The following is a 15,611-nucleotide window of genomic DNA, read 5'->3' as shown; positions in this document are numbered from 1 at the left end:
GGCTCTTAAATGATTTCTTGACAGCACAGCTTTCATTCAGGCCTTTGTGTGTGATTTGTACTAGTACAGAGCTTGAAAGTGTGGTTTTGTTCCCTTTAAATGTTGGATTAAGCTGTCCCAGTAGCAGACGTGTAGCAGTACCCTGTTTTCTGGCAGCAAGTGAAGATATTTTATTGCCTTTTACAGGATATGAAGTACAGTAATCTGAGAAGTCTGCATTTCCTAGTCAAATGCCACTTGTATGTGAATACTGCATCTTAGAACCCTGAAATAAAGAGGTGGTGACTGGGGAGAGTCTGCAGTATATGGGCATGGTTATTATTGTTTCTTCCTGAATTCTTCCTGTTCCTTTCCACTACCTGAACTAAATGGTAATCATAATGAAAATTAACTGTAGTACACCAGATTTCAGAACGGATGGGCAACCTGGTCAACTGTATCTATTTTAAGACCTCATATGTATAATTTAATAAAGTTGGTCACCAGGAAAATTGATTATCTGACATCTCCTGTAGTGTATTAAATCGGGACCCAGTAGTAGCTCTTTGCTTACATGCTGCTTTTACCCGAGGTCTCCAAACGCTATTGCGAATTCTGGGGAAGGGAGAGATTTTAATGGGAGAGACAAGTGTCTCTTGAAACTGCCACTTGGAAGCTGCTGTGATCCAGACAGGTGTTTGAAGAACACAACAAGTGTTTGAAATTGTCTAGATTTTTCTTCAAGCTTTCTCACTTATTTCTATACTCTTATTCAAATTTTTTACTTTTCTGAAAAGAGACATGGATAGTACAGTCTGGTCAAAGTATGTTCTCAAGCTGAAGAGTGTGAGTGAATTATGATTTTTCATTTTGTTTTTATTGACGTGAGATTTCTTAACATCCTTCCCATGTATTTCCATAGATGTTTGTTTGAAGTGCAATTTAGAAAACTGAAGTATCACTTCTTCTTTTGTTTTTTTCCTGTTAGTAAACACATCTCAATTCTATTTCTGCAGCACTGATATCACCTGCAAAGAAGAGGTCATCAGTGATCAATAGATTACGGCTCCAGCAACACAAACCAAACCATCACCATGAAACACTTCCTGAGGTAACTGTTCTGTATCTTTTCAAAAGTCTTAAATTATTCTAATTACTTATGTGCTGCAATGAGTTAAGTGTGTAAACTAGTTTATACTAGATTGCTTTCTGTTCACCTAGATTTCACTAATTAAACCTATTTTAATTTAAAATTAAATTTTCCCGTTCTTTATAGAAGCAAAGAAATGTGGGAACTGTCTTGTGGGATTGGAGCAGTGATGTATCAAATCAGCAAGGCCTGATATGTCAAGGGAAGATAGGAGAAACAGTAACAGAGCAGTGCTTGTAAAATGTTGGGTTCTTTCTTTCCCATTCTTGTCTGCTGTCTGGATTTTTGGAGTGTTATTTGTGAAAGTAGAGAGGGGAGATGCTTGGTGAAGATGTGCAAATGTTTTTGAAGCCAATTGTGCTTGCTTTGGAGAAAAATGTCTATTACTTGCTCCTACATAGGACTTGCAGTTGTTTTTCTATAAACCAGGGGTAAGTGGGGGACTTGCAGACACCAGCTGTAGGTGCAGAAAGCCCATGTTCTATAGTCAGGGGAGAGAGTTGATCACTCCTAGAAACTAATACAGATCAAGAGCTTAATTTGTGTATAAACCAAAGAAATCATATTCTGTGTGGATGGGAAAAACCTTTTCAAAGAGGGCTGAAACATATGCTTCTGTAGAGAGCATCTGTCACTATATTTTTCTCGTTTTAGACTGTTTATAGCAAAGAATCTTGTACACTGTGGATATCAACATCATTACCTCTAGGCTGATCATCTGTAATGATTTTGCTGCTAAACCAGCCTTGGCTTCAGCATTTCTGTGGAGCATTTGGGTCCATTTCCTCAGGTATCTTGAGCCAGCTGCAAAAGGGCTCTGTAAGCAGGACATACACAGGTTAAAACTATAAAGCAATTATTTATTTGCTAACACCCACAAAAGACAGCTAAGTTTAATGAGTCATTAGGCTAAGCACTAGTGTGCTTACCACCCTGATTGGCACCAGACAGGAGGGAAAGGATTGGCCGCTGGAGCTCTGGCCCAGATCCTGGATGGTCCTAAGTCTTCCACCAACTCCATTGATACTGGTCCAGTGACCTGATGGTTCACAATTAGCCTGACTAACATCCCTGTGGTGCTTTTTCCCTTTACAATTTTACAGTGTCCTGTGTTGGAGCCTTCCTTCTTGGATCCTGCTAATGATTTCCATCTCAATAGTCCTGCATCTCTAATTTTTACCATTCTGTCTCTGTATGGACTTGCTCAGTAGCCTGGCCCAAGGTCACAAATTGGTGCCGTATGGGATCTAGTCCATGAATCCTGCATAAATGGGACTCTACCATCCTGTGGGTGGGGTGGGAGCTTCTGGCTGGGGTCACAGAGAGTGTTAAATTTTGCCCTCATAATGGCCTTGTATCTTTTGAGCATAATGTATTTTGCTCCCTCCTGATGGAGAATTTGAGCTGCTGACAACTTCTAAGCTGCCAGCTCTTCCCTAACTACAGTAAATGTTTTGCTTCTCTCTTTAAACTGCCTGTTTTGCCTTTCTTTGGCTGTCCTGGCCCCTTGGTGTTTTTTCCATGTTGGAGAAAGCCTGGTGTTTTGAATATTTGGGTCCCTGAGGCTGTCTTGAAGAAACTACCTCCTTCTTTCCATGGTATTTCTGAAGTCAGTGAATCCTAGAGGATTTGAGAAGTCTTAATGGTGTTGGCTTCTCTTAAGTAGCCAAGGTAGATCTTCTGAAAAGTAATTGCTTATCTAAATATCACAGTCTAGGACTTTGTTATGGAAAGTCCAGTATTCCAAATGCTGAACAGAAAGTCAGATTAAGAGGTGGGGGTGGGAATACAGAGCACCTCAAATAGGAAAACACTGTTGAAACAGGAAAGCTATTCTGTTTGCTTACAAGCATCTGGATTTTCTTATGTTAATCCTTTGACATGAACTGATATGAGTACTATATTTACAAAATATGAGTATAGAAGAAATATGTGGAGATTAAGAAATAAACTGGGGTCGTCCTCCAAGAAAAGCACTTGCAACAAAACTCACTATCCCCAGTATGTGTTGTTGTTGCAGGTTTGTGTCATAGGGAATAAGGCAGTGAGGTTTGCACCTGCAATATGTGGAAGACAAGGATATTAAGCTTTCTAGCTTGGAAATCAGCTGGAAAATAGACAAGTTAACATATATTGTGTCCCCTAGTATTTGTCCATTACCCATAGCAGCAGCCCCCCAGGAGCTTGTTAAAAACATCCTTAACTTTGTGAAGATCAAATGCAGGGCTGAATGTGGTGTAGTGATGGCAAGGACTGCTCAGTGGCACAGTGTTTTCCTTGTTGCACAACATGGAACAGACACTGGACTAGCTGATGCTGATGGCATAGGTTATCTCTGTGTTTAAAACCAATGAGCTTAGTTAAGTCTATGCAAACTGCAAGTCTGTTGACTGCATCACAGAAAATTCCATAAAACAGACGGAGAGAGGAGCAGGGCTTTCATCTGTAAAGTTAAGATAACCTCAGTTGCTCTCTCCTGAGTAGTGACAGTCATTTACCTGCAGCAACTTCATGCAGCAGTTATTCACCTGGAGACCCAAGGAGGACTTTCAACAGTGGCTTTCAAATCAAGCTGCTTGTAAGAGAAGACTCACCTGTAGACAGACTCACCACTCAGCTCTGAGTTAGGTTTGTGTACTGGAGGCACACAGTAGTCTCTACTGCTGCTATCAAAGGCCATGCTGCATCAGGGCTCTCTGATTGCTACTGGAGTTTGTCTTCTAAACAAAACATTGCATACAGATAATAAGGAGTTAGTGTAATTTGCATGCTGCTTTTGCTGTGCCTGCTACTCATCTGTTGGACCACTGACATGGGTTTTTATAATCAGTTCAACATCTCCTGTCTTTCTCTTGACATAGTCTATTTTGTATTTAATATCAGTGAATTGTCTTTTTTTTCCCCCCCAGACCTTTCCATTTAAGAAGCCCTGTTTAGTCTTTAACCATTCTGTAGCTAGTGAGGTTGAAAGACAGCTCTGGAAATTACCAAGTCCAATCCCCTTGCTCAAAGCAGGGTCAGCAACAGCAGGTTGCTCACAGCTGTATCTAGTCACATTTTGAGCATCTCCAAGGATGGAGACTCTGCAGCCTCTCTGAAGAACCTGTTCTGATTGTCTGATGACCTTTACAATTTAAAAACAGTAACAAAACAAAATTTTTTTAAAAAATTCTTATGTTTAAGTGTAATTTCTGCATTTCTGTCTGTGCCCATTGCCTCTTGCCCTGTTAGTGGGCACCACTGAGAAGTCTGGCTCCGTCTTCTTTACTGCCCCATCAGGTATTTATGCACCTATATAAGATTCCCCTGAGTCCTTAGCTCTGTCTGTCCTTCTACAACGGATGCTTTAGTCCATTCATCATCTTCGTGGCCCTTTATTGGACTCTCTCCAGTATGTCTATGTCTCCCTAGTACTGGGGAGCCCAGCCCTGAACATAGCACTCCAGATGTTTCTCAGCAGGGCTGAGTACAATCAGTATGATCCACAAATATATGGAGCTTTAAGGGACTCATATGAAAGGCAATGGAAAAGATAAAATTTTGGACACTGACAGCTCTTCCACAATTGAAGTGATTTGCTTAGTTTTATACAAGTAACACTTGTACATCCTCATATTTAAAGGAAGTAAAAAGATGTCTGCGTCATGCCATTGACAACACTGGCTAAACTATGTTTCATATGAAGGTGATGAATTTGTTTTTACTGGTATTTAGAACAATAGACAAGTATGCAGTATCCCTTAAAAAACTTATAGAATAATGTGTTATTGCTCTTGACATGTGTGTTTACTTGAGGTGTGGGGTGGGTGGTTAAGTTTTGGGAGGGGTTGGTTGTTTGAGTGTGGTTTTTGTCTTTAAGACATACTCTGAAAGGTAGTCTTTACCTGTTGCAAAATGGTTCAACTATGAAATTACCTGTCTTTGCTGACAGTTACCAGCTCTGCTTTAACTGGAAAGTAAAATTGTTGTAAAAGTAACTTAAAAATGTCTCAGTACATTTCTAACATAAAGTTCAGCCATTAAATGAGACAATAAAAAGATACAAGTAGATACATGTTGTGGTGCAATGTATTAAGACCGATTTTAATAAATCGAAGTCCTACAGTATTTGAACAGTAGCAAAACTTCAAAATAAATCCTAAATTGAATGGGTTGCTTGTGCAGTCTCGGTTCTCAATATGAATTACTTCCTATGTTCCTGCCTTTCCCAGGACTGTATTTCACATCTGAATAGCAAAGAAAGGGGCTGTGCTTGCACAAATGACAGCTACTTTGACATCTAGATCTCTTAAAAGAATATAATTTTTAGACTGGGGGATCCTTAATTAACAGAAGTTCATCTCTGATCTCTGGCTTTTCATCTACCTGCTTTCAATAGCTACTGCTTTCCAGTGGAAGGAGAAGCTTTTTTTTAAACAGACAGTATAGGGCTTCGAATAGCTCTAAATCCCTAAATTTAGGGGAGTGCTTTGGCCAGTAAACTACAGGACTTAAACTACAGTAAACTTACGCTCATCTCTAATCCAAAGTGATGTCTAAATGAAGATAGCTGTTACAGAGTTCTTTTCTTTCTCAGCTTGCTCTGATATGAATTATTCCTAAATCTGAAATATTACTTATGAAATAAAACTGTTTCTCAGTGAAATATTTAATCTTTCCGTGCTTTCTTTTTTTGTAAAGAGGTTTTGAGGAGTCTGTCAGTGATGCTTCCACTTTGTAACTTATCTTAAACACCTGAAATAATAACAACTTGGAGAACCAACTGTAGCAGATACTTAGGTTTTTTCAATAAATCCTAGAAACTTGACACCTTCTCTTGATCTACAGCAAAACAGTCTGTAAGCACTAGCAGATTTTAAGCATAAGTTCTGTCTTACTGGAGTCACATCAGATAAAATGAAAATCAAGTCAGCAAAAAGCAAGAGCTGGGAAAGTGTGGAAAGCTGCTGTTAAAAACTACTCTTCAGTCTTCCTTAGCTGTCATGGTGACTTGCTTTCATGTCTAAATGGAGAGATAAGGTGGCTTTCAGTTGTCAAGTCTGCAAAGGCACAGAATGAAAAAAAAATTCCTGTGTTTTAAAGGAGCTATTAGCTGGTTTGCCTATGGCAGAAATGGTGATTGGTACATTACTTCGTGGTTGACCTTGTGTAAACGCTGTAAGTTATACAAATAAACCAAAGATAGTCAAGTTAATTAGCTCCTAACAGGGTTAGTATCACTTGCTTACCTATTTGGACAGCTAGTCATCCATAACTAGTGTGTCCTTGACTTCTCAAGCCATAATCAGAATTCTCAGGAAGGAAATATTGATGTGTAATGCTTTATTCTCTGAGCTGAGTATGTAATTCAGGAAAAATAGTTGTGTAAGAATCTTTCCTATCCATAGGATCTAAAATAGGACACAGAGGAAAGAAAATTATGTGTAAGTAGACTCAGTGACTTTTATTCTTTTAAACTAGTGGATTTGGGAAGTTTTTGTTGTTTTTTGCTTGCTTCCTACCCCCCCCCAGTTTTAAGTACAGTCACTAGGATTGGGTATCTAGTTGAAGTTTTCATTTTACCAAAAGTATTTGTTCTGTTCTGAAAATACTAAGGTTTTTAAATTACCAGAGGGAGGGAATAAGCACCCTTCTATTTTATTAGTTTCAAAAATGTTGCACAGTAATTAATCTCTAGTTCCTTTCATGTCACTGAAATACGGCATGTTGCATTATTCATACATCTTGCTATTTAGGCAAACATACCTCACACAGGGAAGAGCTTCACAGAAATATTAGACAACTTTGGAATCCTTTGCTCAATTTTGCTTCTGCCTGTTTATAATGGAGAAGGCTGCCTAGAGCCAGTTACCTTTAAATAAAAAGCCAGATTTAATCAAAATGTGATGTCATACTGTCATTGCAAAGAGATGTAAATTCTAGTAACCATCATGTGTGCCATTCCCATCACACTGACCCAACATCAGCTGGGCTAGTCAAGGGCAAACCTTGAGACCCCCTGTTGAGAATCACTTCTGTCCTTCCCTTTGCAATGTCAGGGTGGGAAACAATATGCTCAGTTATCTCTGCTCCTTGCTGCCATATGCTTTCTTATCCCAGGCAGAGCAGCATGTGCTGTGGAGAAGTGCTGTGACTGCAGCAGCAGTACTCTGCTCTTTGTGGATCTAAATTTCTCTGTGTCTTGCAAAGATCCTAGCAACTGTAGAACCCCCTTTCTTCATCCTCTCCCTCATGGAAGCGAGCTCGCCAGAACCTCTGCTGAGCCCCATTATTGCTGATAGAGATCAGTTGCTTGTGTGGTTTTGCAGCATTCCTGGTAGTCCTTGCAAGGTAGTGACTACCTAATTCTTTTTTTGTTAAAACTATTCTTAGCAGAAAACTGAGCTCAGAATTAGTGACATACAGCAGGGAAGACATGAAAGAATTAAAAGTAGATGAGCAAGGAAGAAGGAGTGATGAAATAGGTGCATATAACAGCCCTTAACTGATGTTTGCTAATTATACAGAAGATTTTACATTTCTGTGGCACTTCAGGCTACTGTGGTGGTAGCTTTAAGTACTGGGTAGTATTCCATAAGTCTCTTCCAAGCATGCAAGGAAATACTCATTTCAGAATATTTTGTTGGCTTGATTTTTTCCCCCCCCCCCAGTGCCCTTGGAGTCCAGGTAACAAGTATGACTTTCTGTAGTATTGATCTCAGAGTTCAGTGACCCTTTCTGCAAGCCAAGTTTGGAGAACTATGCTGAGTTGTGTTGGTCTTGCTCAGGAGCTAACAGGTAGCTTCTGATGTCCAAGGCATCAACGACTGGGAACGTGTAGCCCTGACTTCTCATGGGAGATTGGCTGCATGTGTTTCCACTCATGCAACATCCTTGGCGAGGGAACTGCCTGTTGATTGGGCTTGTGCGCATCAGCATCTTGTTATGCAGTTTTTAATTTGTTTTACCTGAACAAATGTTCATATGAACTCTTGTAATGCACTTTGCACGTATGAACACAGCTCTGTAGGTCTGTACAGCTGCATGTAATGCAGGAGGAGAAGGAGCTTGTACCGGAATGGGGAGGATTAGAGTGCAAGTCTCTGAGGAACACCTTCAATTCTGTAATACTTCGTTCTTAAAGCTCACCTCGGCGTCTGAAGTATTGCTGTACATGACTACACAAACTGCTGGTGAAGCACACTGTTTTATGTGCTGAGAAAACCTGCAAAGGCAAGAAGGAGAAGAAACAAAAACACAGAAGAGATTGAGTGGACAGGAGGTTTGAGATTGGACTCTCAAACTGGAAGTTAATGCCACGGTGCTGAGTCAGACATGTGGCTCATGCTACACTTCCGTGTGGGTTCATGATACGCTGTTTCGTTTTGTAGCTGCCAGTGTCTCCACTTTGCTTACATGAAGTGCATAACAGCTAACATAAAAATTGTCTTATTTAATCACTAGTGTGCTTTTATTACAGGACTTCTGCAAGCAAGAATTTCCTTTTATAAAGAACAACCCTTTGAAAACAAACTTGTGTTACTTTTTATGCCGTTCATGTCACAAATGGAAGATTTCAACTGTTGTAAGCTTGAGATGGATGAGTAGTAGAAAACTGAAGGTATCCACAAAGGCTAACTTTCTTCTCTAAGCTACCTAGTCAAAACTAGTGTTTGTTTGCTTTATTAGTAATAGCTGCTAAGTATATTTTAGTGAATCACAGGTGTAGTGTTTGTGTGCTGTAATGACATGTTTTTAGCAGATGCCTTTTTTATTAGTTAATCTTTGTGCAATGGGGAAGGTGGTTGCAACCATGTGGTCACAGCTCTATCTCATTTAGAGTTTTTCCTTTGATTTGAAAATCTGTCATTGAGCCTAAAGGCAGCAACATATAATTCAAATGCATCTAACACCTTCGCCCCCTCCCTGAACCTTAGCCACATCACACAATCATAGGAAATCATAGAATGATTTGGGTTGGAAGGGACCTAAAGATCGTCTAGTTCTAATCCCCCTGCCGTAGGCAGGGACACCTTCCACTAGATCAGGTTGCATTAAGAAACAAGGTTTTGAGTAATGAAATGGGTTGTGATATGTCAGCCCTGGAGGCAATTATGTGTAGGCATGAACTTTCTTAAAGAACATGGGGTTTTTATGGGAGTTATCTTGCTCATCAGAAGGAAATCTTCTTACATGGGCTGTTAACATGAAGTTAAGTGGGTCTTTCCTCCCTTCTTTCATATAAATGAGTGCTCTGGGTAGTGAGCTGCTCTATTAAAGACCTAACTTTTGGAAACAAAGCCACCCAAAAGAGAGCAACTTTAATTTTTACTACAAATGTGTGCTGAAAACCCAAAACTTTGTTTTACCACACTTCACCTTCCAGTTTGGCATTAATCTCTTGCATTCGTTTCTCTGGACCTTCAGCCTGATTACAGACCTGAGGTGTGCTGAGAATGCTGAGGGATGGCTATAGGTTGTGTTTAGATTTGTCAGGGCTGGTGAACTAGTCAAAGCTGTGAAGGTCGATTATCAAATGTCTGCTGGAAAACCAAAATGCCCAATGTTAGCTTGTGGGTTTTTTTCAAGCCACTATTAAAGGTTGCAGTTTAAGGCATTAGTTGACTTTATATGAGATTTGACTCTTTAACTGACTTACACTTCTGACTGTTGCAAACTTAAAGAATGGGTGCTTGGCTGGTGATGGACTTGCCTCCTGGTAGCTGGTCTTGTTCATAATACTGAAGGTGATAACCTGCTGTGAAGCACATATGAACTCCTCACAGTAGTGTGCTCTGGCACATCTTGTGTGGTGGGGGGGATGACACCCAAATATTTCAGTGTCAGCAACTGAAACTTTTTTGTCTAAAACTTGATTCCCGTGTGGGAGTGATTCCTCATTCTTTAGGTTTCACTTCATATCTAAAATAGAGGCTTCCTGTTGCATAAAGACAAGGGAGTTGTCTGCAGGCAGGCATTTGGGAGTGTTAAGTGAATTAACTAAAAGTGTGAAGATAAAGTGAATGCTTTTAAAGTATGTTAAATACTTGTGTGGATGCTCTCTATTTAGACATAAAATGGTTTTAGTTCCCTTAGCTTAATCCTTCTTCAAAGGGGATTAAGCTGAAGTGAACATAAAGCAGATTAAACTCCTGTGTGGACATTAACATGAGTTAACTTTATCTTCCCTTCCCTGAATGTCCTTCGACACCATGCCCTCCAGGGTGTTTTTAGAAAGTGGTGGAGCTCTTCAAGCTTTATTAAACCTATAACTGATTTTGAGTATCTGGAATTCAGTATTTCAGAATAACCACTGTACTCCATTGAAAAGGATAATACAGTCTCCTAACAAATAACTGTCCCTTGAAAGTATCAACAGCATGTGGAGGAAATAATGGGCTAACAATGAATACGCATGCACACAGGCTCAGAACATAATGGACTAAATTATTTTTGACCAAGCTATGATATACAAGCTAGCATATCAAAGCTGCATTGATGTTTTCACATAATATAATCATAGAACATAATCAAAGAGAGGTTGAGGTTGGAAGGGACTTCTGGAGGTCATCTAGTTCACCCCCCCTGCTCAGGCATGGCCACCTAGAGCCAGTTGCCCAGGACCATGGCCAGATGGTAGTGTTCCCATTGTCATGTCTTTGCAAGCTGCCTTTTCTGAGATGTGCTCCTGAACCCAAGGATCCTGGGTGGATTTCCCCCCCACCCCCTCAAGTCCTGGTGCACCCCATGAGGGTTGACACCTGGGCAACATGGCAGGATCTGTGCCTTCATAGCCATAGAAACACTAAAGCTAAATAGTGTTCAAATATGTTGTAGCCCATGAAATCTGTTTTTGGGGTGTGTTATGTAACTGTGGTAGCAGTATGTGGGCTTTGGTAGCAGCTGCAATGCTAACAAACTTTAAAATAGAGCTTTTCTCATTTATGCAGCCTTTTTCAGGATTTTATAAGATCACAGGATAGTTCATGCTGGAAGGGACCTCAGTAAGTCTCTGGTCCAACCTCCTTCTCACAGTAGGTCATCTCTGAGGTCAGACTGGGCTGCTCAGGGCTTCGTTCAGTCAGGGCTTAAACTTGTGAGGAAGGAGACTGCATAGCCTCTCTGGGTAACCTGTGCCACTACTGGCCTGCCCTCATGGGGGAAAAAGCTTCTCCTTATATCCACGCTGAGCCTTTTATGTTTCAGCTTATGACTGTTGTCCCTTGCCTTCCTGCCCTGCACACCTGTGAAGAGCCCAGCTCTGTCTCCTCCATGATCTTCCCACAGGCACTGGGGGCTGCTGTTAGGTCCCCCTGAAATTCTCTGCTCCAGGCTGAACAAGCTCAGCTCTCCCAGCCTCTCCTTGCAGGGTCTGTGCTCCAGCCCTACTGTCTCGGGGGCTTCCACCGAAATCCATACAGTTTGTCAAAGTCTGTCTTGTACTGCTGGGACTCAAAACTGGATACAGGATCTAAGTAATGGCTTACTGTCAGTTTTGTACCTTGAGAAATGGCACAGAATCAGTGCTGTGTAACAACTGATATTGGGAAGAACTTCCAGTCCTCAGGACAGGTTCTTAAACACCTTCTCTCCTGAAGGCGGGGAAGCTTTGGTTTCCTCGTCACTCTTTGCTTGTAGGGACCTGATAAGAGTGGTGATTGTCAGGATAACCAGCCACTCTACTTGGAGCAGCTGGATGAAGAGGCAAAGCTAAGCCAGGTTGTAGTAGCTCCCTGGATCCTCAGCAGCCATGATGACAGGGTGAGCTGTGCGGTCTTCTCTTCTAGTCCTGTTTCCCCAAAGCATTAGTAGGAATTATACAGCCTTTTATTTCAAAGGGACAGAGTTTTTTTAGAAATACTCTTGAGAACAATGGAGTTGACTTATTCTGTGCTTCCAGTTCAGGTGTTTTGTGTGTGGTTTTTTTTTTTTTTTTGTTGGCTAAGACTAAAAAGCATGATTTAACACTTACCAGGATAAACATTTTCAGTGTGAATGCTGCTTTTGCTTTAAAGGCGGCCTTAGGCAATGGGAATTTGGGGTGAGGAAGTACCTTCTCTTTGGGTGGTGAACTTGTTGAAACTCTGCTCAAGACTCTTATTTTCAGGCTTCTTCTTTTGCCAGGATGTTTGTCCAGGTATGCCTGTACTTCTACTGCAAATGCTTGTGGCGCTGCCTGAAATTCGTGGTCAGGAAACTAACAGGTCAATGTGAATTGCAAAGGATCTGTTACAATACCAAACCTGGAGCTGCCAGAACTATGAAAATAGGTAACTGCAGAATACTTAGTTCTGCATGCCTTTGTACCTTTCTGCATGTGCTAAAAATAGTATGACTTCATTCTTATAAATAAATAAATTGTTAAATGAATCCAATATAGACTTAGCTTGTCTGATATGATGCTCTCAAATGCTGTTCTCTTACAGAGGCATCGCTAAAAGGCTCAAAAAGTAAGGTGAGTGAAACACCTCATCATTCACCTTTTCTATTGTGTCCTGTGCCATTGGTTTGTTCAGTTTGCTGTTCGCTCACCCCAAAAAAATCACTTTAAGGTTTGATATGATTTTACATTAAAACCATATTCTGCTGAAGAGGATCTTGTGTCCGCAATAGCAGGTGATCTTGCAAAGTCAGGGAGAGTGTCTTGTGCTCCAGGGACAGGCATGTTGTGGCACTGATGGGATGAAGGGGACGACAGACCATGGTGGATATGACGAGGGGGATGTGTTCTAATTTGGGGTTTCTTGGCTTGATTCCTCATCCTGTTTTAGAATTTCTGTAATCTGTAGTCAGTCACTTACACACTTTACACCTCTCTCTTTTTTTTTTTTTTTTTTTTTTTTTTTTTTTGTCTGGAAAGCAGGGATAAAAGAGGCTGAAGGCAGCAGTAGCTAGATAGTCAAGACAACTTTGTTCTCTGCTTTCCTTTTAAATATATTAATGGAGAATGGCCTCTGTCACTTCATCCTTTCACTGCAGCACTGGTTGTGCTAACCTAAATTCTTCTTTGCAAACCATTTGGGTGTGTGTTAAATAGCATCATTCGGCCATTCATTTCTCTTTGGCATAAGAATCAGTGATGTTGAAAAGCTTACCTCAGCATTAGCAAAAATGACGTCACATACCTCGTAGTTCAGCATAGTGCTTCCAAATGTACTTCTAGCACAAACAGAAAGGCAGAATCTTATTTAAAAGCTTGCATTTAAGCTATTGTGTAATTTTGAGAGAAAGCACCAGGAAGTTCAAACTCTTAATTTTTTGGAAAGCATGTTGATTTTTGAATTCTGAACTTCCAGGGGCATCTCTACAAAGTGCAATGACATGCAAGAGAAAGGAAAAATGTTTTGCTGTGTTGCTGCAACATGTTGGGATAGGAGATGTCAAATGAAGGCTAGCAATTCCAGTGTAATTAGGCAGATGATCTGAAGCTGCTTCTTGATCAAAGGCCTCAGTGCAGATCATCTTCACTGGCAGCCACCACAGAAATGTGATTGACTACATGGCGAGGACTAGAGTTCTTATAGGGCTAGTGCTCTGAAACTAGTCGGTAGGGTTGAATAGACTGGAAAGGTGTGTATATATATATTGAGTTGGGTCTTCTGGGTGTTTAATGTAGAAGCTTTTGGGTATCAAATTTACCATTGTTAATTTCTATTGAATAATAGGTTCTATAAGAATTAATGTGTTTAAAACCTCTTTTTAGCGGCTGCAAACTTCAGTAAGCGTTCACCCTGATGCTATTGAAAAAACGATAGATGACATCATGGAGCTGAAAAGGATTAATCCAGATATAAATCCACAGTAAGTTCATGGCTTCCTTACAAAACAAATAGGAATTATTGATTTCTTCAGTGTCTAGGTCTATGGAGAAGTGGTTCTCTGTAGCTATTGTGGCACACAATTCGAAGATTAATTCTGTCTCTCAGCATAAAACTCCAATTTAAGCTTTGCTGTCAAAAAGCTGATGGAAATATTAATGATCTTTTATGGTGACTGTAATAGGCAAGTCCTGAGTCTGTTTATCTAGCTGCTTCCTGAATCATGCTGTCTTAGAATATTGTTGATGCATTGATTTATGGGAGCCACTTCCCCAGGGATAAAATACCACCGAGGCAGGTGGTCCTGACAGTTATGGCTTCTTAGCAAGGCTGTATGCGGTCTTTCGAGTGGGAAGAAATCATCCTGTTGTAACTGATATAAACGGTATACTGGTTTACATTTTAAAACTGCCTTTAATTATCCAAATGCAAGTTTTAATGGTACAACATAACTGATATTTTTGTAACGCTACAAGATCTTAGTGGTAAGAAGAGATTGACAACAAACCATTAAATTTACAAGTGTGTATTTCAAGAGTAAGTGATAATGCTTTTGTGATTGCCTTACCTCTCAGACCCTAGCTTAAGGCACAAGATGGTCTAGGTCAGAAATCAGTGAGAGAAATGTTGAGGGTTGTATTATTCAGGTGATCAGTCTGATGTTCACTTCACTTCCCAGTCTTGAAGTCGATGTACATAATCCAAAATGGGCATCCATAAATTGATAGCTACTTTTCTTGAAGTGGTCAACAGCATAAACAGGTAAGGTGATCCCAAGGTCTTGCTGCAACAACAAAACCCAAAAGCTCATTTGGAAGACTGTAAAATTTTTTTTTTTTGTCTCATTACGGGAATGACGCCCCAACCCTACCCCCCAGTGAAAAGAATAGTAACTGGGTAGTCTTAAAATAAGGCTTCACTGATTATGAAGGAAATAGAATACCCTGGGTGTCTCTCAAGTTAGAGAAACAACTGTTGTGGACACGACCACTGTCCACCTGAATTGAACAAATGGCAACCCAGCCATTAAAGAAGGGAAGAAAATGAGAGAAACAAAATAAAGAGAACATCTCATTCTCATAGATGAGAAGCCCTGTGAAGTTTTTATGGGAGTGGGACCAGAGCTTTTCCAGGGTGTCTCTTCACAGGACCTTGCCCACATTACCTCCAAAGGGAGCGTGATGAAGGAGCAGCTGCTTCAAGTGGATGCAAGGCCTCACTGAGGCTGCCCATCTGATGAGGGTGTCACAGCTCTGGCAGTCTTGTATTGCACAGGATGCTGATAGCTGAAATTCAGGGAAGAAAAAAAAAAATCAGCAATGGCAAAATTAGTGAAGGTGACATGAGGGAAAACTGCAGGATGTAAATGTGCACAGCTCAGAGCCTGGCCTGTGGACATCAGTAACTGCAGTGTTAGCAATCAGGCTGACTCAAGTACTCACTTCTTAGTGTTGGACCCTTGGGTAACTGGGTGGAATAATTCCAAGAAAAAATAAGGAATTAATTAAAATAGTATGTTGTGTGACACCAGAGATCACCATCTGATTCTCCTCATGGCATTGCCTTTGGCCTCTGAAGAAATGCTGTCTTGCAGAAGAGAGAGAGAGCAGAGGTGAAAATTATTTCTGCTTGCTTGTATCAAGTCCCCAGACCTTAAGTTACATTTTGAGTGATCTGGTCCTAAT

General features: G+C 40.6%; 1 protein-coding gene across 7 annotated transcripts in view; it reads left to right on the top strand.

Annotated features, from left to right (window-relative positions):
• ELMOD1 (ELMO domain containing 1) overlaps positions 1-15,611 on the top strand; it is a 49,907-nt gene that overhangs the window by 15,447 nt on the left and 18,849 nt on the right. For 5 of the 7 annotated variants that reach the window (XM_074860144.1, XM_074860149.1, XM_074860142.1 and 2 more), the window contains 4 exons: positions 996-1,090; positions 12,233-12,378; positions 12,535-12,563; positions 13,812-13,909. In XM_074860144.1, coding sequence (XP_074716245.1) covers positions 1,074-1,090; positions 12,233-12,378; positions 12,535-12,563; positions 13,812-13,909 — 290 coding nt within the window. In that variant the 5' untranslated portion in view covers positions 996-1,073. Of the gene's footprint in view, positions 1-995; positions 1,091-8,588; positions 8,730-12,232; positions 12,379-12,534; positions 12,564-13,811; positions 13,910-15,611 lie in introns of all 7 variants that reach the window. The other 2 variants (XM_074860146.1, XM_074860147.1) reach the window with 1 other exon arrangement.

Source organism: Strix uralensis, chromosome 2, assembly GCF_047716275.1.
Source record: "Strix uralensis isolate ZFMK-TIS-50842 chromosome 2, bStrUra1, whole genome shotgun sequence".
Taxonomy (NCBI): domain Eukaryota; kingdom Metazoa; phylum Chordata; class Aves; order Strigiformes; family Strigidae; genus Strix; species Strix uralensis.
This window is presented reverse-complemented; position numbering and strand designations above follow the sequence as displayed.